Genomic DNA, 22,314 nt, shown 5'->3' on the forward strand with positions numbered 1-22,314 from the left:
ACTGGATTACTTAATAAATAGAAGTTTTATAGCCTTTAACCTTGTAAGTAGGTGTACTAAATGTAGACTTAGACGAAATCTACCACAAACTATACTACGCAAAACAATATAAGTACTACACGCATAAAAAGTTACTAATTGATTAAAAGGTAAAGTTACATTTCTTTTAATGCAACATAATACCCATTTATTCAAGGCAAGTAAAACAATAACGCTGTACTGTACAGTGTACACGCATTTATATGTACAAAGTATAAAACTGATAGACCATGCCACACAATAAAACCAATGTTTCACGTCTACAAAAACACAACAAATTGAGATTAGGTCCCATCCCATCTTTCTCCGTATCACGTTGCGACGATCTCCAAGGTTATATTTTTCTTTTGCTTCTCCACTTTTCTGAGTATTTGTATAAGCAAATGATTACTCTTCGACCGGAGAGGGATTACCATGGTAGGGGATAGGGGAGAATCTTCCGTGGTAGCGTTAGCATCTGAACTTGAGATCCGGTTTCGCTTTAAACGCCATTCATCAGCCTCGAAATCACTAGGCAATCCGAATACGGTATCATCTAATATATTTTGTTTCTCCTTGCTTTCTGTGATATTTGTGTTGTTGGTTCCTATTGCACCAGTAGTTTCATTATCTGCCAACAAAAATATAATTATGATTCTGTTAAATTCTCAGATTGTTTAAGTGGTCATTCAATATTCACAATCTGGTTGGAAACACTAAATAACAAATATCTTGCATTACTTAGGTATTAGTCCATGTTTGGTGAAAGTATCACAGATATGTTAGTTGCAGAATATTGGTAAAGTCTCAATAATAAGTATCACAGAAATTATTAAGTCGGAAACATATTTTCTTAATTTCGACATAATTGTAGGTCATAACATAAGTTAACTACGCATCGTAATCTTTTAATATCAAGAGGTGTAGGCAGAGCATAGCTCAAGTTCCTGTGTTACATTTAGCAGCTGTTGAGGAGTTGAAAGTAAGCGAAATCACAAAAATCAGCGAAATTATGGTACAGATGTAGTGCGAAAAACTTTTCCTTCGTATTTTTACGGAAACTTACTAACGCGTTATGCTATTTCAGTCAGTTTCAGTACAAGACACGTATTGACACTGAACTAGCATGATAAATACGAACGTTTCCGGAAAAATACGAAGGAACAGCTTTTCACACTACATCTGTACAGGTTGCTAGCTAGCCCGTCGCCCAATTGAAGCCAAATCCCACAGTCTACTCCCACGGGAGCAAAAGGGATAGCAAAATACTTAACCCGTCACACATGAGCTTGTAGTGTGACAGGCCACACTCACACTACTACTCCTAACCGCACTATATAAGTATGGGCAGTTGGGCACCCTGTAATCCTATTAAGCAGAATAAACCTATATTCCAAATAAACGACTTGTCCTTTAGTTCCCACATCACATGGCGTCCCTGCCAGGACTCGAACCTGGAATCTTCTGATCCGATTAAAAAGCTTAGTAATAAAATTACCAGTTCTCAGTCTAGACTTTTTCCCAGTGATCTCGACGTAGGCGTGATTGTACCCAAGCCCCACGCCCAGCATCAGCATGATCGTGAAAGAGAACATTAGGCACGTGAACACAGACCCGATTGCCGCGCACTGCACTAATCTGCAATAAACAATTAGTGATTTTGAGTTTTATATTACTAATCTGGAAGACGAAAAACATATAAAAACATAGACATATAATTTATATATATCCCTCCGGCCCCGGTCCCGGTCGGTATCGGTCCCGGGTTCGAATCCCGGTAAGGGAATTTATTTGACAGATATTTGTTCCTGAATCATGGATGTTTTCTATGCCAACCCATTGATTGTGTACCCACAACACAAGCCTTCTTGAGCTCACCTTGGGCCTCAGTCAATCTGTGTAAGAATGTCCTATAATATTTATTTATTTATTTATATTATCTTCATAAAATACATTACCTGGCACCATTCTTGGCACCCGTAAGCCAGTTTTCATGAATTAATAATTATATAAGTCGATGCATAGGAAACAAAAGAAATGCCTGGCTGTTGGTGCTTACACAATATGGGATATAAAGAAAATTCTGCATTGTGGTGCATGAAGCACATACTGAGGACGTACATTAAAAACATTTTTAAGATAAGTACTTACTTCTGTGCAGCATATAATAATTCACCAATAAAAAGTCCTAAAACGCTACAAGATTGGCATATACACATGATCAAATTGGTGAATGAACACGTTCATTTAAATAACGTATAAAAGGTGTAAAAACCAGTTGAATTCAGTAACTTGCAAAAATTGACCCATGCCATCTAAATAATAAATAAAAGTTGGCAACTGTCAGCCGTAGACCAAAGAGAATTAAAAAAGTGCTTATATAAAACTCTTTAGAGTCTGTTTGGAAGCAGAGGAGTCGTGAAATGTATTGGACCCCATGACCCCATGTGTGATGTGGAGCGTAAATGATAACTACTTCGTATGGAGTATACGTTTAATGTGTCTTAAATAACAAGTACATGCCAATATATACTAAGCTATGCACATGTGTGGGTAAGGTGTGGTACACACACTACACCTTCCCCCTCAGAGAAAAAAAAATATTGTTTTATACTATGAGGAATATTTTTTTTCTAAATTTAAAAAAAAAGAATTACACAAAGTAAAAAGTAAGGAAGATTATCTAATGTAAGCAAAAGATCTTAGTGAAAGTATGTATTATACAAAATTAAATCTTTTTTTTATACAAGTATTAGGTAGGTACAGTAAAAACACTTGAAGTTGAAAGAAAGAATATTTGCTGATTAATAAATTCAATTTAAAGAGTTACTCATACATTTTTCAATAAATGAAAATTACAAGTTATACAAAATTTGTCTAAAATAAACACAAATTTCCATTATACGCTAAGGCACCATACAATAGTTATTACCATGGGTGGGTACCCATGTATTTTTATAAAGGTTATACAACTTATAGGTTATACAGTTACTTTTATGACGGCGTTGATGACGAAACGTGTGTTAAACAATATACCTATTTATATAAAACTAAGCAGAAAAGACTACGAATAACATCATAGACTTAAAAAAAACCTTAAAACGATCACTAAGTAGGTATATATTTCATTTCCACAGACAAATAAGTATCCGTCGATACATTTTAAATCCAAATTAAACGTACGTTAAGAGTATATAATTCCAACCCTGGGTACCTGGGAACAATCATATTTCTTATTTCATAATTTACTGACTTGCAAGTATTATTTTTAATTGATAGACGTCTTCATTTTGTTTATTATAATAATAACATTGTATATAGTTGTGCATCTAAAGCGTGCTTCTCTTTTTTATGGCAAGGGTACACAACGCATTTACTTACCTGGCCGGCCGACCTTACTATATATTTATTTATTTATTTGCTCAGGATACAAGGATATTTATTTTTAAGCGCGCACACATACAATATATTTACTCACACAGGCAGTTCTTTTAACACGTCCTTACATAATAACCTTCCATGTGTCCAAGGAGTCTTCACGATTGATGCTCGATCAAATCATGATCAGATCTCCAAGGATTCCCTACCTGCCTTGTACCCCGGCGTACCCTTGCTATACCATATCGCTCATGACCCCTCTCGGGCTGCCGATGATACGATAGGCATATTTATAAGTATATCGATTCAGTAACACTCATTAAAAAAAAACATTCATTTACCAACCACAATTAAACCAACACCATAAAACTTCAACAAATAAGAATTTCAACAACCCTTGGTTGATCAGACCAGTCGCTCTTTGAAAAAATTACCTGCTTCAGTTTACTCGACTTCCAAAATCTCGCACACATACCTAATTTCAAAATACAAACCATTCTTTTCTATTCCACCCTTTACCTATAAGTACATACAATTACCAACATTAATAAAACCTCTAGCCATAAAATCCGTCGCAAAATAAAACAAAACTTGACACTCCTATACCTAAATAACAAAAACTTTTCATATACCAACAAATTCCATATCCATTTTACACCAATTTAAAATAATCCAACTTTTTATCTCTTATTAGATCTTAAATATATTTATTTTCCACACATTGTTAAATCCGTAAAACATATTATAGTCAATTCCGAGAAAAAAAAATCTGAAACATTCAAGTACATTATTATTTCTTAACAATCTAGTTCTAAATACTAATTTTCAGTTTAATATGGTCAAAAGTCGGTAAGATTATAATTATATGCAATTGCCAAGTTAAATACGATAAATTTGAAGTAATCTAAATGATTGCACAATACTATTAATAATGCATTATGTTGAAATTGAAATTCGAGACGTAATAACAGAAGCTACATACCGATCCCTTATATGTGAACACGTGTCGCGGATGACGCGGCCCACCTGTACCTTATGACGAATGGTGTATCCAAGTGCAGAAATAATCTTGTTAAATTTACAATTTGAATTACATAATGCAAAGTTGAGATTAAATGATACAATTAATTATTACTATTGAGGTAAAAAATGAATTAACATGTGCTATGCTTTTAACCATATTATACGTAACTACTATTTCGTCATCAAGCAGCATATTAAGTCTTAAAAATAACAATTCTCAAAATAATTTTCCACATTTTTATCACCTATTACGAATTAATATTAGTACTTATTATTTCACATTACAGAAGTAGCAAAAAACACAGTAAAAATAAAAACAAAACAAGGAATACTCGTATGTACGAAAAAGCCGCAATGTCATGAAATATTGGAAAGAATCGAAACCACTGAATTATCAACTGCTGCTCCTTACTGCCGGAATGATCCCCCGTGAACCAAACACACGTAGATGACGCAGGCCTCATAGTATCAAGGACACAACACCTTTCAGTTCTTTGAAGTACTTACTACATATATTACCTATTGTCATCACTTTGAGAATTCATTTAGAATTATCCATTTTTAATAAGTTGTATACATGTCACTTACAACTGTCCACCAATTATAATGTTTTTATTCACCGCTGAATGTCAGTACTTAGGTACGCACTTTATTTCCCATGTACTTTTATATTTTATGTAAGGAACTGCAAATGTCTATTTACATTGTTTGACGGAGCACATTTATTTTTAAAGTTCCGCGTTTTCACCATAACTTCATCGATCACTTTTTAATCAAAATTTATCGTCCTGTCGATTGAATCACTTTCACCGCTCGAAAATGTCAAAGTATTGCACAAAACAAAAAGTATTACTTATTTACTAGACTGGCTGGCGCAGCGCGCCGCCAGTGCGGCGCAAGGCCGCACTGGCAGGGTCGCCATGTGATGTGGAGCGTAAATGATAACTACTTCGTATGGAGTATACGTTTAATGTGTCTTAAATAACAAGTACATGCCAATATATACTAAGCTATGCACATGTGTGGGTAAGGTGTGGTACACACACTACACTATAAATTGTAAAGCAGTTAATTTTACTTTATTCAAGGTCAAATTGCTTTACCCACTAGTGAATAAAATGCGTTTTTACCCGCTGGTATTAAAGGACAAAACACGTGTTTCCGAGCTAGTGAGGGGAAAAATCTTTTATACCATGCACGAAATAAAGCATTAGATAAATATAAGAAAAACATGGACAGAAGTTATTTTGAAATCCAATTTATATTTAATAAGTTAGGTATAAATATATAAAGTAACTGCAGTGTTGACCGTGACGTCACTCAATTCGATTTCATATAAATTCCATATTAGAAAGTCGTTCCAATTTATTTTGAAAGTTCTAAAAAGAAGCTGATTTGACTAGGAGACAAGTAGCCTATCAAGGTATGGGGAGCATGCGGTAAAAACGGTACGGATACGATGCGTCACTGCGATTCCGTACCGTCGCTGTTTTTTGAGCAGCGGTGTGGTCGCACCTTAAAGATCCTAGACATCCTAGAGATCATTCTGTAGCAAATCTGTAGACACTTACCGCACTGCCTCAACTGGACGTAAGAATATTTACCGAATATTCGGCCCATCCAGGGGCCATCTCTGTTTTATACCAAATTTTATTTCAGACTTGATTCTCAATAATACCTATTAGGTATTATTCAACAGAGATCGATAGTGATTATATTTACAGTCACTAAGTTCGAAATAATTGGGGTTTTCCTCGAAAATTTTCTAAGGCATCGAATAGTGAACGCTTTTTACAGGGATTTTCGTTCCGCCTATTGCTACACATTATACACGAGATAATTATAATGCTATCACACTCGCACAGTTACTGAAATCTTTGTAAAAAGCTCCATTCCGTCTTATATTGAGTAAAAATACGAAATACCTATCTATTAATTTTTAATTTACATTGAACTATTAATTAAAAATCTCCTCTTTTGATGTCAGCTAAAACATAGTAGGTAACAGAGCTTTAATTTTTGCACCCTCATTTGCTGGACATTTTTTGCCGTCACAAAACATTTATTAGAGCTCCTTTTTCAAGCACGTATTTATTCTTTTTGCTTTTCCTTCGTAGTTTGACGACCAAAAACAAACACTGCCCGAAAACTAGTGCATAAAATAAAACTAATAAAAAAAGTCACATTTGTCACTTTTCCAAGATTTTATACAATTTTTATAGTGTTTTGAAGCAGATATTCTTAACATGGACGTAATGGGTTACACTGTTTTACAAGAGGAGTCTTTACCTGGCTTCTTAAAAGGGTAAGTGCAAATTACGGACTTTATGGCAAAATATGTGGCATTGCAGGTTTCATAGCACCCCTTACAAGTTACATACAACATACAAGGAAAATATGAACTTTCACGTATAGGGATAGAGGACAATATGTGTTTGGTTTAACAACTTCATTTAAGCGACTTTCCTAGATATTAAATTAAAAAACAATAAAAAAAATCTGAGTGAAAACTGTAAGGATAAGGAATTTGCAACGAAGGATTCCCAAGTTATAATGGCCACTCAGACATTTTTCTTACTCGGTGAACTATGCAACTAAACTTGTTTGGAAGTCATAAAACTTAGAAAAGTTATGTAGCCCGCGGCCGTAGAGCTCGTCTTAAGATACTTTTGAACACCTCAGACACTGCGATATTCCATGGCCACTTGGCTTGCTGATTCTATTGATCTCACCCATACGCATAGTAGATAGATGTTGATGCAGTGTAAGGACGCCCGGCCGGAAGCAGGCGGGCTGTCGATCACGTGTTCATTCAGTCCAATTCCCTGGAGTTGAAGGTGCAGGTTACTGTTCCGGCAGCCCTCCCGCACTTTTCATCCTCAAATCTTCTCGTTTTACTGCGAAACAGACCTCTTGGAGTTCGGTATCCTTGAGCTCATCACATCATCTCGAAAACTGTCTCTAGATACCGAATGTATCATGTCGCGGTGCCGCATTCTCAGACATGGTATATTCTGCTAGTAACACATGGACGTATATTACGAGTACACCCATGCGGGACAAAACATGATCATCTTCCCTCTCTCCTGGTCATCTCCTTATTATTGTACCTTAATGATCGCACCACATCTGTTTGATAGGAGACCGCAAGTGGCCATGTGCCTGGCGTGTGCCGCAGCACTGCTCTTGATCACCGCTCTCTCGATTACCATCGGTATTTTCATCGGATACACGTACTGCTACATCGAGCACAAGTCTGGAGTCATAAACGGTAAATAATACAATAATACATCGTACTTCGGGTTTTTACAGTACCTAACATACAAAGGAGAAATAATTATCTAAGTAATTTGTTGATGTTCAACCTGCCATGTTAAAGTTCAAGTTGTTAATTTGCAATCAGCATAGATGCAAGTTCATAAGCTATTATATTTATAAAAATATAAAGTCATATTCATTTATTCAGTGGTGAATAAGTAGTGTTGTTAAGTTAGCATTTAAATAATCGTCTTGGAAATATCAATTATCCTGTATATACTTATATATCTTACGAAAGTCGACTTATATTACTAAATGTTGGTAACAAAAATAGCTGGCTATGTACAAAATTTTTGAGAACTGCTGATATATGAGATTCAATACATCCTACGACTCTTCTCTTTCCAAACAGCTCGCTTAACTGACAAAACACCTTTTTCAGCCAATATCACGCGCACCAACGTCAAAATTTTCACGCCAAATTCCTTCGAGAACCCCGACAACAAAACCAGGAGCATCAACGACGCCATCGTGAACAACTTCTTCGTCTCCAAACTCCTGAGGGTCAGCGGCTTCCAGAATGAACCAGCTCTCTCCTGGTCAGAACACTCGGAACAGACAGAGAAGAAACTCATTGAGACTACGGCTTGAGCGCGTCCATTTTCAAAAGCATGGTTGTTGTAGTTATGGATTTGAACTGTTGAAGTAGCAGCGCTACAAGGTATGTCATCTATGTGCTGTGTATATATTTTTGGCAGTAAATTGTTCCTAGTTAATTTATGTATTATTTTAAAAGTGTGTCGAATGAGTCCTTCCGTGGAGTTTTGGCTGTGTGAGTTCCCAAAGATTGTAAGGATTCAAATGAAATTGCAAATTTTAGAAAATCTGTCGTCAATTTTGAACTTCTTCAAGACCGAAGCAGTCGTCCGACAATCACAAAAGTAGCCGTTTAATTGTATGTCAGCGTAATTCGTTGATTATATAGACTCATAAAACAATAGATCGCAAAGTCCATTAAGTCCGCGAAAGAACAGAAGAAGGACGAGAAAGTTGTTTTCGCACTTGACCATATTTATGACCTGTCTAGGATTTTTCTGATCTAATGATCTGCAATCGACTTAATATTTTGATGTTATAGAATACGTTACCTACTCGATACTCGTAGCGTCACGAAAAATGTGTGTTATTTTTCTTTCTATGTAACATTTCCCTTTCCTAATGAGGAGGCACACTGACATTTGCAAGTGCAAGTGCCTAAGCATGTAACTGTCATATACCTATGTGAGAGAGTAAAAAAATCTTCTCGCTCTCACGTATTAAATTCTTTATCTGTGCAATGGACTAATAAGGTGGCGCCATCTGTCATAACCTTTTAGTGTGCCTCGTCATTAGTATCATTTTCCAAAACGCTATCGAATGACGTATTCTACTTGTAAAACGTCAAAAATTCACGGTAGAGGCTCTAGACGAGTATACTAATTCACAGTCAAAGTGGGTAAACACATCCTTAATTCACTTAGGTACTTTGACTGTCATAATGTTCCTATATCTAATTTAATGCTGACAGTAAAATAAACATTATGCAACGCCGTCTCGACGCCACTCGTCCAAGTTCAAGGATGATTAGATTGATCAGTGAACTGCTGAATCATTTCCCAAAAGGAACACCGCTCGGTTAAGAATAATGATGCGTAATGCTATGTAGGTGGGCAAATAATCAGTCATTACTTATGATGAATATTAATATTTAATTAGTACAAAAGATGACTGAAGTAATGGAAAATATGCCACAAACCACATCCATAACTTTAAAAACAAAACTTAGGTACAATTTTTTTTATTAGTGACGATGACAACGCGGACAAAAGGCAAGTTTATACAAATTATACATTGATAAGGAAACATTGTCTCTATGTATCTATTCTTCAGGAGCTCAAAGTCAAACAAAGACTGTCAGATGTCGTTCACTCTCGCACCCTTAGCTATTTCGGTCACGTTACACGTAGGGAAGACTCCGCCATAGAGAGACTTGTTGTTCAGGGAAGAGTGGGCGGTACAATTAAGACCCAGACTGCGCCCCTCAATGCGATGGACAGACCAAGTGAGGGCTCTCACCGGGTCACCCTTAAGTCTCTGCGCGCGGAACGCTGCAAATAGAGCAATATGGCGGGAAACCATTAAAAAGGCAGCACAACGACCGCAATGACCACGACTACTCTGACAAGAGTATACGACTAAGAAGAAGAAGGAGAAGGAAATATTCAAGGAAATTCTGACTACAATAATATCATAATCATCTATTACAACGTGCATTGGGCTGAATCACAATCAATGGTGAGAAAGAAGTAAGACTTTTGCGCTGCAGTAGAACGCACTTATTCACTAGGTGTCATCATCATCCTCCTTGCGTTATCCCGGCATTTTGCCACGGCTCATGGGAGCCTGGGGTCCGCTTTGACAACTAATCCCAAGATTTGGCGTAGGCACTAGTTTTACGAAAGCGACTGCCATCTGACCTTCCAAACCCGGAGGGTAACTAGGCCTTATTGGGATTAGTCCGGTTTCCTCACGATGTTTTTCCTTCACCGAAAAGCGACTGGCAAATATCAAATGACATTTCGCACATAAGTTCCGCAAAACTCATTGGTACGAGCCGGGGTTCGAACCCGCGACCTCCGGATCGAAAGTCGCACGCTCTTACCGCTAAGCCACCAGCGCTTCACTTATTCACTAGGTGTATACCTTAAAATTATAAATGGGCTTACTCATGATCACAGACTATATAGCCGAGGCGAAAAAAGGCCTATGATGGAGTGCATTCGCCCAGACGGTCCCTCATGACCCTTGATTTGAAGTTTGCTGGGATATACGAGCCGGAAAATATGTATAAACGCCGGCAAAGAATTGCATTACTTGACAGTGCAGGTTACGTAGCCGAATGGCACAAACGCTCACGGAACGAAACGATCGTATTTATCTCTATCGCTCTTGCGTATTGGCGCGACAGGGCCAGATTACGTTTCGCGTCGCAGAAATGCCATTCGGCTACGGCACCTGGTGCTGTATCACTTTATAGGCTACTCTACTCTGATGTTATCTTATGGAAGTTATGGAGTCATATTAGTCTCATCAGCCGCACCACCATTGACATATCTATGACATTACGCCTATTTGTGACAATAAGCGCTACTACTCGTACTTCATCCTTCTAAAGCCAAATAGTTCCCTTAACAAATCAACATGTCAGTTTGTTTAAAGAACTTTCCACTCCTTCATATTAGATTAAACAAGTCAAGCAGGCAATTCAAAGTAATCAAGCAGTTGATTATTGATTAAGCGCGGGTTGTGTCTAGAACGAAGTAATTAACCAAAAATTGGAGTTATGTCTGCCTTTGTGAAACATCTGGGTGAAGCAATCGCCGAACGATGGGACAGATCCCTCAGCGTGGTCATGGGTTGGCTAAGATCAAAAATTACAATTTCAATAATCCGTGCTACAAGCATGTGTATCCGGGGTACGCGATACAAATTTAACACGTTCAAAAACTTCTTTGGCTTAAATGATGGCGCAGCCCTACCCAATCCTTCCACCACTTCATAAATTTCCCTGTTTTGTTGATGCTTTGATACGTATTTGTAATATTTGTAACTATCTTTTTGTAAATAAATATTATCTACCGGAAAAAAAAAATTGGAGTTATTAGACGTCGCAAATCGGAAGAACACCATTGTGTGGCGTTCATGGCATTTAAGTCGATGCTAAGGAGATGCCATCTCCTTATCATCGACTTATTATAAGGTAACTAGCTTTTGCCCGCGGCTTTACTCGCCTTGAATTCGAAAATTGCGGAATGCTCCACACAAATTTCCACCCCCCGTTTTAAGGAAGTGAGGGGTTAGAAAGAGACAAAAAGTAGTCTATGTCACTCTCCATCCCTTCAACTATCTCCACTTAAAAAATCTCGTCAATTCGTCGCTCCGTTTTCTCGTGAAAGACGGACAAACAAACAGACACACACACTTTCTAATTTATAATATTAGTATGGATAAGTCGAAAGTAACTATGCGTTCTCATCAACATGACACTTTTGGTGTGAAAATAGTTTTAGTCCCAGAGGGCAATTCGGTTTTAACAATCTGTTATTGTTACGAATTGATTTTGATACGGACGCGGCTATTGGCTTCGTGCGAAGTGCATGGAGGGGGTAAGCAAAGCGATCGCAGTGCTTGCGGTGGTCAAAATCGACACTGATTGTGGTTGTCATCTATCAAAACTCATAAAATATAATACAATGTGTAATGTTTGATATGGGGCATCAATGTTGTTTCATTGTTAATTGTAAAAATAATGGCATAAAATAGTCGTTGCACGTTCTATGCGTTTCTTAGAGCACACTGGAAATTGGATCAAAGAACTAAATGGATAGCTACGGTGAAAAGAAAACGTAAGTGACATGTCAAAACAAACCATTATAATAAATTATATTTAAGCTTTGTTTACCTAATATTGTTCAATACGCTGTTAGTATTTTTCCTACCGTAAAAGATTATGCTTAAAGATTCAGGCCTAGCCTGGGAATAGGCCCGTGTCGGATATTTCTGCGGCCGCGGACATGACTAGGTACTTACGTTTAGATTTGTTTTATATGGCATTAACGGGACGAAGGTTTAGCGAATACCATATCACTAGCTCGAAGAACTTGTACCATTACTCCTATGTTCTTCAAGATTCTTTATATGCCCTGCCAGCACCAATTTATTGACTCTTTCTGTAGTCTGGGGTTGGAAGTTTATACCGTGAGTAATGCTTTGGAAACTGATTTTTGGTATTATATCCATGTCTTTATAATCTATCTACCTAAATTACACTTGAAATAGTAGCTCTTGTTATTCGATTTATTTAAAATTAACGAAAAATCGTTAAAATATAATGTTTGTTTACATGTCATTTTTTGTCATTTTCCACTTCAAGTTCACATGGTAGTGGGCGTAATTGTCGTGCACGTAGCCAATAACCATTATCTACTTTTAAAGTTGATAATGGTTATAGTCGGTCTTGTTTCGGAAAGAGAAGAATACCCTAACGCCTCAACCAATTCATAGAACAGGCACTAATGACTTAACACACTTGAATGACTTAACAATAATGACGTCTGAAAACTAGTTCAAAACTATAACGTCTTTAACATTTACAATCAAAATAGTAGGTTTTAAACCTACATCTTTTCAGATGTAAATTTAGTTTTAACTATTTAATAAGTTAATGAACTCATAACATTATTTACATAACTTTAAATAAAAGAACGCGTGACACAAGTTTTAAATAATAATTAGGTGTATTACATAATTTACATATTCTATCACCTCTTGAATATTTACATAGTAAAGACGCCGTTCTCACCAAGTCTCACGGATCAATATTCTGTAGCAAAGGGATTATACACATGATCCCTGATAACAATGTACTTGATACTCGCATTGGCTTTGAACAATGGGAGTCGTGGAAACGATCTGAGCTCGAGTAAAGAATGAAAGTCAGGTGTGAACTAAGGTTCCTTCCAATTTCAACATAATTGTATTTTCATCACTCATCACATTTGCTGTTTAAAGGTCTCATTGCGTCTACGTGTACTGAAGCATAATGTACTATTTTATTCCCAAGGGAATAATGGATTTAGTTTTAAAAATTAATTCAATCCGTACTATACTTCAGGCAAAGGATGTTTCAATCAGCCAAGGATTTTTGTTGCACAACCAGACTATTAAGCTACAAAAGATATTATACGGTATGAAAAATGCAATTTATTTATGTTTTAGAATTATTTCAGTGTGTTTTGCATTTATTTCGTAAATCTAACTCAAATAAATCGTTATAATTTACAATCTGACAATATGTTCTCGACTCGCACTTGACCGCGTGCCAGCGCGAGGCGCCCACCGTTGCCTAGCAACGGAGAGTACAACAGATCAAAATTAATGAATGAATGTTAAATAAGTAAAAAATTTAGTTCAATTATATGATTTATATGCTTTTTTGAACATTGCATTTAATTTATATGCAGGATTTTCGTGTTTCTTTTCGTTCAAAAAGTGTTTGTTATCAAAAATAATGGAATTTAATGTGAATAATCTGATATAGATGAAGATACACTACTGGTATTTGCGCCGTCGTTGCGTTGAAGGTTTTGCCTTATGACTTTCTTTTGTATTTTTCTCTCAAATGTGATGAAAAACATTGTGTGTAACTCAGGAGGTAAGGATATTAAATACTCGTGTCTATATTCACTCCAGCCTGCGGCTGTCGTGAATATATCAGGACTCTCGTATTTAATGACCCCCTTACCTCCCTTGTTGCACAATGTACTATTTCACAACACTCACTCGTAAACGGTGTTATTACATCCCTGCATACTGAAACGTAATTAGCTATTTTACCGCCCTAGGGCGATAATGAATACCTGGGTGGGGCCTTCCACGACCTCTCAAAGATGGCGTGGCGGACAAATGTTCGAAATGTCAGCGTAGTTATTTCAATATATTTAATTTTAAAATTTGGTCGCGAATGTGATGAAAAACATTGCTTATATCACGGGCGTCTGAAGGTTTACAAACTCGAGTTATTAAAGGCTTCCGCCTTCGGCGTTGGGCTTCAAACAGCCTCTCATTCGTAATCCTTCAATGTCAGTACATCTTGTACTGAGACTGACTGAAATAGCATGACAACTGCGTACATTTCCGTAACAATACCAAATCTTTTCGCACTACATCTGTGCTTCCTCATTTTGGCAATTTACTAGTGATGATACTGATGATACTCATGATTTTGAATGTTATGAGAATAGAATAGAATAAACGTTTATTCGTGAACACAGGTAAGACAAAATACACATAATAACAACAAGACAGAAAGGAATGAAGTGCCACGAAATGGCCTCATCTCAGCATGTTGCTGGTGACTTCCAGCGCTGATCTTCCGATGAGACCATCAAGTGAGAAAGATTCACGGACGGTAACAGACAGAAGAAATACAAAACACATACAAGAACGTGGTCAAACAGTTAAGAAAGTGAAAACGTTACAAGAAAAATAACAACAGACTGTGATCGACACATAGAATAAAATAATAATTATAAACAGAAAAAAACCAAATTAATTAAAAAGAGTCGTACACCAGATCGCGCACGCCGCGTTTTAACGTTTGGTCGAACCATACTATGGGTGTACATTAAAGTGGCAATTGCTAGTTGCAACTAGCGCCAGCGGTGGTTACACTAACTAAAAGACAGGTTTGTCACAACAAGACAATAACAAACGTGATTTTGTGTGAAACCATAACTTAATTACTAAATATCAAATGTACGGGTTTACAGGATGGTGAACATTATTAAATAACATCAACGGCAAATAATCATGCTGCAGAAGGAACAAAAAACAAGTGGTAAAGATAAGAAATGAATGTTTAACTATAGGCAGCTCGTGTCAAGTCTCAAGTTTTCTTGGCTAAGTTGGTGGTTTAATAAATACTGCTTGAGCTTGGTTTTAAAACTATAAATACTTTGCAGGTTCCTCAAAGGCGGAGGCACATTATTCCAGCAACGCGATGCAGAATAGCGATAACTTCCTCGGAAAGCTGCAGAAGTATGGCGCGGCGTTAACAATTGAATTGAACAATTGAATGAGAATGATAACGTTTTGATTTGTAACGTTCTACACTTCGAACACACCCATGACTCAACAATGAATGAATATCCGTGCTCATCACATAAATAACTGCCTACTAGGGTATGAAATGAACCCAAGACCATCGGCCACATGCATGTTCTCAACTCACTAAGCTAGACCGGTAGTCAAGCTGACCGAAGTCAAAGAAGTATCTACGTAGTACATTCATAGTATTCATACGCCTGTATGCCTATAGGGTCTTTTTCGACCCACTGCTGAAAACACGCTACCTACTAATTTAAATAAGTAGGAGAATGATCTTTTCACCTCAATAAATAGGGAAAAAATGTAAGTGTTGGGCACATATGGGTTAAGAGGGGTAGTCAGAGTACATGAAACTGCTCATGCTCAAGTTTCAGTTCCACCCTTATTTATTTATTTAACCTTTATTGCACAACATAAAGTACAAATGGCGAACTTAATGCCTTAAGGCATTCTCTACCAGTCAACCATTGGACCAAACAGAAACTTACAATTGGTGCGGAAAATAAAACAGAAATTTAAATAGATATAAGTCACTATCTAAATAGTATATGCATCAATACATACATAAATAAGTACAATTATATACATACATAAACTAACATACACATAAGTACAATCATATAACATAAATATATACATACATATACATTTATAGTACCCATTTAACCATTACTGTCTAACAACGTTGGCGTACCTGCGAGAAGTGTTTACGTAATTGACGTTTAAAGGAAAACTTGCTCTGTGCTTGTCGTATTGAGATCTCCCTCTCTCAATTCCAAAGACGAATTGCCTGCAGAGCGAAGGAGTACACTTAGCAACTGCAACTGGATTGAGTGATAACGAAAATATGATATTGCAGTGAGCGTGCTAGCAATGCTAGCCCATCGTACATAGGTAAGTACTACAATGTAATATAACCCCCATAGAAGTAAGGTCAATATCAATACGGATAAGTGTGTCATAAGGAAAAGTGTGTCCGGCCTTCATATTTGGCCGTTTTACTCATTGTTACTGGTGGTTTTGCAAGTTCATACTTTTGCCTTTTGCTACTTGCTGATCACGATTAGTAGTACGTATTGAACTCTTAATAAACACCAAAGACATATATAACTCCGTATAGACAGATAAAGTCTAAGAAAAAAACGTACCTCGGTACCATACAGAAAAAGGTACGGTGGCCTAGATGGCATTACACCTTCGGGGTACGCTCACCTAGATGGCGCTTATATTAATATTTGACATTTTAACACATACCAAGCTAACAATATGGACTAAATTGTCAAAATTGAGGTTCAAAAGTTTTAAGCCTGTGTCAAGAGATGGCAGTCTATGCACTGTGATTACACATTTTACTTTGACAGTAACTCTCTATAATACTCGATCCTCTTTGATAAACACTGAGCATTGTTTAAAAAGGCCAAATGTGGAGGCCAGACACACTTCTTTTTATGACACACTTATCCATATTGACCTTACTACTTAATTGTAACATAATACATGTTTTAGTGAAACAGATTAATTTATTTATAAGTATTTAGTCTTCGATTGAATCTACATGAATGAGTGACAGACAGTCACACAATGAGCGCAGTCATCCAGCACGGAATTGATCAATGTATTTGCCTTTTATGTAATGTAGTGAGTAATGCCATTATTACAGTGTAGGTACAGTGCTGACTAGGTGAACTTAATACCTCGTTATTTGACGAATAGGTAAAACCACTTTGCCTATGTGATATATTGAAGAAGGTATAAACACATAACATTGACACACATTACATTATTAACTAGAGATTCCATAGAGAGTCAATTGATTACATGTGGCCCCTAGTTAATGATAATGTTAAGCACTTACTGAACATAATAGGTCATATATATGACACATCACGAGTTCAATCTGTTAAAGTTAGTCAACATTGCCCCCTTAACCTTTCATAATCATCCTCCTTGCGTTATCCCGGCATTTGCCACGGCTCAAGGGAGCCTGGGGTCCGCTTTGACAACTAATCCCAAGATTTGGCGTAGGCACTAGTTTTACGAAAGCGACTGCCATCTGACCTTCCAACCCGAAGGGTAACTAGGCCTTATTGGAATTAGTTCGGTTTCCTCACGATGTTTTCCTTCACCGAAAAGCGACTGGCAAATATCAAATGACATTTCTCAACTCATTGGTACGAGCCGGGGTTTGAACCCGCGACCTCCGGATCGAAAATCGCACGCTCTTACCACTAGGGTACCAGCGCTTAGCCCCCTTAACCTTTATTTACTTATAATAGTTATCTATAGGTAGGTACTAGGAAAAAAGGATACCCTACTTCAAGTAAAAAAAAATAAGCGCGTTACAAAACACGGAGAAACTAAAAAGCCAAAAATAATAAACCTTTCAATTCAGATTTCTTATCGTATTGCAATAAGCTAAACATCCAAATTATAAACAAATCAATTATTTTTGGAGTCGGTACCAGACCTGTTCGTCGCCTTGCTATTGCCTGTTTGCCCCACCCAACCATACACAGGCTGGTACCGACTCCAAAAATAATTGATTTGTTTATAATTTGGATGTTTAGCTTACTGCAATACGATAAGAAATCTGATTTGAAAGGTTTATTATTTTTGGCTTTTTAGTTTCTCCGTGTTTTGTAACGCGCTTATTTTTGAAGGCGGTTTTATTTTTTGTTAAAAAGTTTATTTATTTGTTGATTTTTAGTGGTTCCTAGTGATATTATATGTATCAGTCCGAATACATGTACAGTAGTGAAAGAATTATCCTTAAACTCCTAACCATTGAGGAGTTGACCTTCCATCATCAGCTCAGCCACATAAAATTATTACCATCAGACGTAAATACTGGTGTACCTTTGAAAAATAGACTAAAAACATTACATGTGCCTATAACATTTGAAGAGTTCCCTCGATTTCTCCAGGATCCCATCATCAGACCCTGACTTGGTGCCAATGGGACCATCTCGGGGTTATACCAGTTCGATCAAAAAAAAAATTTTGAAAATCGGTCCACGATTCTCGGAGATATCGAATAACATACATACAAAAAAAAAATAAAAAAATAAAAAAACATTCAGTCGAATTGAGAACCTCCTCCTTTTTTGAAGTCGGTTAAAAAACATTGTTATATTAAAGTATTGCTTGCTTTATTCTATTACATCTCTTTCGCTCTGTTATGCGTGCAAGATGCATAGAAAGTTTAAACGTTAAGTAATATTCATATCAATCTCAAACTCGTGGTAAGGCAACTACAGAGAAGAAAATAATTATATCGTAATCGACAAAAAAACATAAAACTCCATCTAGATACAATTTCGCTTAAATAGTAACTAACAAATTCATAAGCAATAAAACCACACTAAAACCAAAGAAATTGCTTACAGAGCATTATAATTGCCGTCATATCCATAAATTAGACCGCGACCACGAGCATAACCTCCACAAACGAGAAGACAAAACGTGTTCCAAGTTTTTGCCGGTCCCGCTGATCCCTAAAAGGATGCGTACAAAAAGTTCTACTAGTTAGTGGCTCGGTTCCGAGGCGTCACGACTGATCGCGCGCACGCCGCTGCCGCAGACGCGCACGCGTTTACGCTCACTAATTTAAAATATAAACCGTGTTCGATTTTTAAACCGTGATTCTGAATTCAAATTTTGAATTTATTCACTTCTTTGATGTCATGTTATGAAATTAGAAGTGGTTTCTTGTGTGTGTTGACCGTGGATTGGTTTCGGCACCATTGGTTGTGGTACGAGTTGCACACGTGAATGGTTTACTGATAAGAACGAAGGTAATAGGTTTATGTGCATACCTAAGGCAAGTTAATCGTATTATATAACATAACGTACAACTGTTATACATGGTTTATAAAGATATCGATTCTAAGGAATTTTTCTACGCTTATTATTGATCGAAGGATAATAATATTATGTTTGATATTCGTGCTCAATTTTATTATTTGCTGACGTAAGTCATTAGATACCTTAGTAGGTAAGCGTTCAAGAATTTATTAATTTAACAATAATGCACAAAATGCAGTCTTAGTTAGAAAACTTTCTTTGCAGTATTTTGTGATATTCATTAACCTTCTTAAATTTCTATGGCATATGTAAATTAAATTTTTAATACTTTGGGCTTAAACCTAATTATACACAAATTATAATATACATAAATTATTTTTTTCTTTTTTTTTACATTATAGATTTGTCAAACTTAATTACATAAACAAAGTGACTGAGCTAAGCCCTCTAGTGACGAAGGCCAGAGGGTTGGCCACTGTTTCTTGTTATTATACCTATATGCGACCTCGGTTCAGCCCCTTACAAAATGGCACAACGGATATAGAGTTATGTTTTGTAGGATGGACGAGCCGTCACATTGGAATCCAACGATATTTTAGGCTCAAAAAAAAATGTGTTGAAATTAGTGATGTGCAAGTTGCGGAAACTTTCCAAAAAAATCTCAAATTTCTTGAAAAATTCACGAAACTTTCACGAACAATAAAGGGAATTTAAATTTATGAAATGGAAAGTTTCCATCCATACAATTGTCCATACAAGTATGGGAAGTTTCCGAAGTTTTCCTTTGTGAAAATTGCAGAATTTTGGAAAGGCACATCAGTAGTTGAAATTGTTGAAAAAACATAATGATGAATTAGGTACCGTAATTAATAATTACTTGCACACATTGCTTCATCCATCCATTGCATACTATTATTATAAATGGGAAAGTGTGTGTAGCTGTTTGATTGTCTGTCTTTCACGGCAAAACGGAGCAACGAATCTATCTCCATAGTTGAAGGGGTGGAGAGTGACATAGGTTACTTTTTGTCTCTTTCTAACCCCCCACTTCCCTAAAATGGGGGGATAGTAGTTTGTATGTTCGAATTTCAAAAGCTAATAAATTAAAAATTCTATAATTCACCCGGTCGGCGAAACGTAAGTATAATACCGGCATTTTTCCGGTTTCAAATGAAAAAAATTACCTTACAAATTACGAACAAGTTCGAAATGCAATTAAAACCGTATGAATAATGAATGACAAATACACGTGTTATACCTAATACCTATACTACATACAACCTGTTTTTATTGAATTCCGTTAACTTTAAGGGAAGATTCTTTAGATCAAATACAATTAATTTCTCTAAGAAACTAGCGTCTTAACTCTTACGGTTATCGAGTTATTAAAAAAATAAAGATAATTACAACACGTGTGTGACAGCCTTTACCAATTCCTAATGTTATTTGTTTTGACATGCGGTGGCGGATTTGCCGTAAGGCCCAGTAGGCCCGGGCCTAGGGCGGCCAGATTTTAAGGGCGGCAAATTGTGGCAAAAAAAATCACTGAGGATAACAAGATTAACAACAAAGAACTCGAATGCAAAGTATCTTAATATTATATAGGCTCGCGTAAGTATCGTATCAATGTTTGCGTATAAAAGTATAAATATTTAATTCGTACATCGTACATATAATATGTCGGCGCAAGGCACCTGTAACCTTATAGTGTCTGAGGCCCGTGGAGGCGGCCCACCACATTCCTGGTCCAATGTTTACGTTAACAGCATTAGCGGAATTGTCACAGTGATGTCTTTGTACTTTGAGACGGGGCGGATATTGTAAACACCGCCGAACGTAGCCGTGGGTCCGATGTGGTACGTAATGAAATTAATTAAAATATTTGTTGCAAGCATTCCTTAAGGTGCCGAGAGGGCATTAAGATTTGGGACATGGATGAATAGAGACACGCGACCGCGCGCTATCCCATCCCATAACCGTGCCGTGAGATTACGTGTGCGCTTTAAGTACCTAAGTAGTGTACCACTTGACCCACGGATTCGTTTCCGGTTCTGATAACTTAGTGATGCTAAAGCTTTTGAGTTGGTGTGATTTTTTTGTGTTTTGGAACTTAAGTGATTGTGTTTGTTTTGATATTAGTAATATTTGTTACCAGTTGCATAAATATTTGTTGGACTTGTGTGCGTGATATGCCCACTGTTTCCGCCCGCCATGGAGCTGGTGCCTGCCCCTTGATGTCGAGCTACCTACCGGCTCCGACATATAAAAGTTAAGTAGTTTGAGTTAAATATATAGGATGGTACCTACCTATTGTTATCTATTACGCGTGTGTCTGCGATTTGCGATTGTTTTGTCAGCAGTGTGCGTAAAGCAATTGAGCGGATTAAGTGTTTTAATTACTTATTTGCAGTGATTGGGGATTTGAATGGCATAAGGGGTGAATGACAGCAATCATTATGCTAGTATGAATCTGCCGCGGGATTCCAGGCTTAATGTGGTTAGATAAAGGAGAGGTTTTTACACAGAACTTAATTTAGATAGAAGAAACAAATTCATATGTTTGTATAGGGGCCGAGCGTGTCAAATTTTGTACTGAAGTTGATTCTTGCCTGTAATTTTAAATATGTCTCAGGCTCTTGATTGTTCATAATTTTTGTGTTGTTGCAATTGAATATCACGTAACGAGGCATTTTTTATGTTTTGGTTGACTTCAACTTACAAAAATTGACGCCCGAAAGCTGCAAGCTGCGAGTAAAGACGGACAACTCAGTGGATTTCACTGAGTTCATTTGACACGCTAAGTAGATACGTTTGCTTGATCTATGGTATATATGACATCTGTGGGTTTTTATTATAATATTTGTATCACCTTTATATTATAAGTTAATTGTCAGTATATTGCTATTACGGGTTAATGTTTTAAATGCGACATCCAATCATCAATTACTTACTGCTGAATAAAGCTGAGTTATTACTTCTGAATTCATTTTTTATATTAAATTAGTTTAGTATCTAAGGCCTCACTTACAATAAAATATGTAATTTATATAAAAATTACTTAATTATCAATATCATAACCAACACTTGCTTATTTAAGGGTGCTTTCAAGAAAAACGTAAAAATAAT

General features: G+C 36.7%; 3 protein-coding genes across 3 annotated transcripts in view; 2 read left to right on the forward strand and 1 right to left on the reverse strand.

Moving 5' to 3' along the window:
* Positions 1-286: 286 nt before the first annotated feature.
* LOC125230056 lies at positions 287-1,628 on the reverse strand. Its single transcript, XM_048135041.1, has 2 exons — positions 1,517-1,628; positions 287-649 (listed from the first exon to the last, which is right to left on the reverse strand). Exons 1-2 carry the CDS (start codon positions 1,611-1,613, stop codon positions 351-353), a joined length of 396 nt encoding a protein of 131 aa, XP_047990998.1. The 5' UTR covers positions 1,614-1,628; the 3' UTR covers positions 287-350.
* Positions 1,629-6,592: 4,964 nt separating this feature from the next.
* LOC125230101 lies at positions 6,593-8,403 on the forward strand. The gene is made up of 3 exons (XM_048135118.1): positions 6,593-6,724; positions 7,560-7,690; positions 8,120-8,403. Exons 1-3 carry the CDS (start codon positions 6,666-6,668, stop codon positions 8,326-8,328), a joined length of 399 nt encoding a protein of 132 aa, XP_047991075.1. The 5' UTR covers positions 6,593-6,665; the 3' UTR covers positions 8,329-8,403.
* Positions 8,404-18,914: 10,511 nt separating this feature from the next.
* LOC125230677 (glutathione hydrolase 1 proenzyme-like) overlaps positions 18,915-22,314 on the forward strand; it is a 104,600-nt gene continuing 101,200 nt past the window's right edge. Inside the window, exon 1 of the mRNA XM_048135917.1 lies at positions 18,915-19,178. The gene's annotated coding sequence lies outside the window, so the exon portion shown is untranslated. The remainder of the gene's footprint in view (positions 19,179-22,314) is intronic.

The sequence above is a fragment of the Leguminivora glycinivorella genome, chromosome 10 (genome assembly GCF_023078275.1).
Source record: "Leguminivora glycinivorella isolate SPB_JAAS2020 chromosome 10, LegGlyc_1.1, whole genome shotgun sequence".
Lineage (NCBI taxonomy): Eukaryota > Metazoa > Arthropoda > Insecta > Lepidoptera > Tortricidae > Leguminivora > Leguminivora glycinivorella.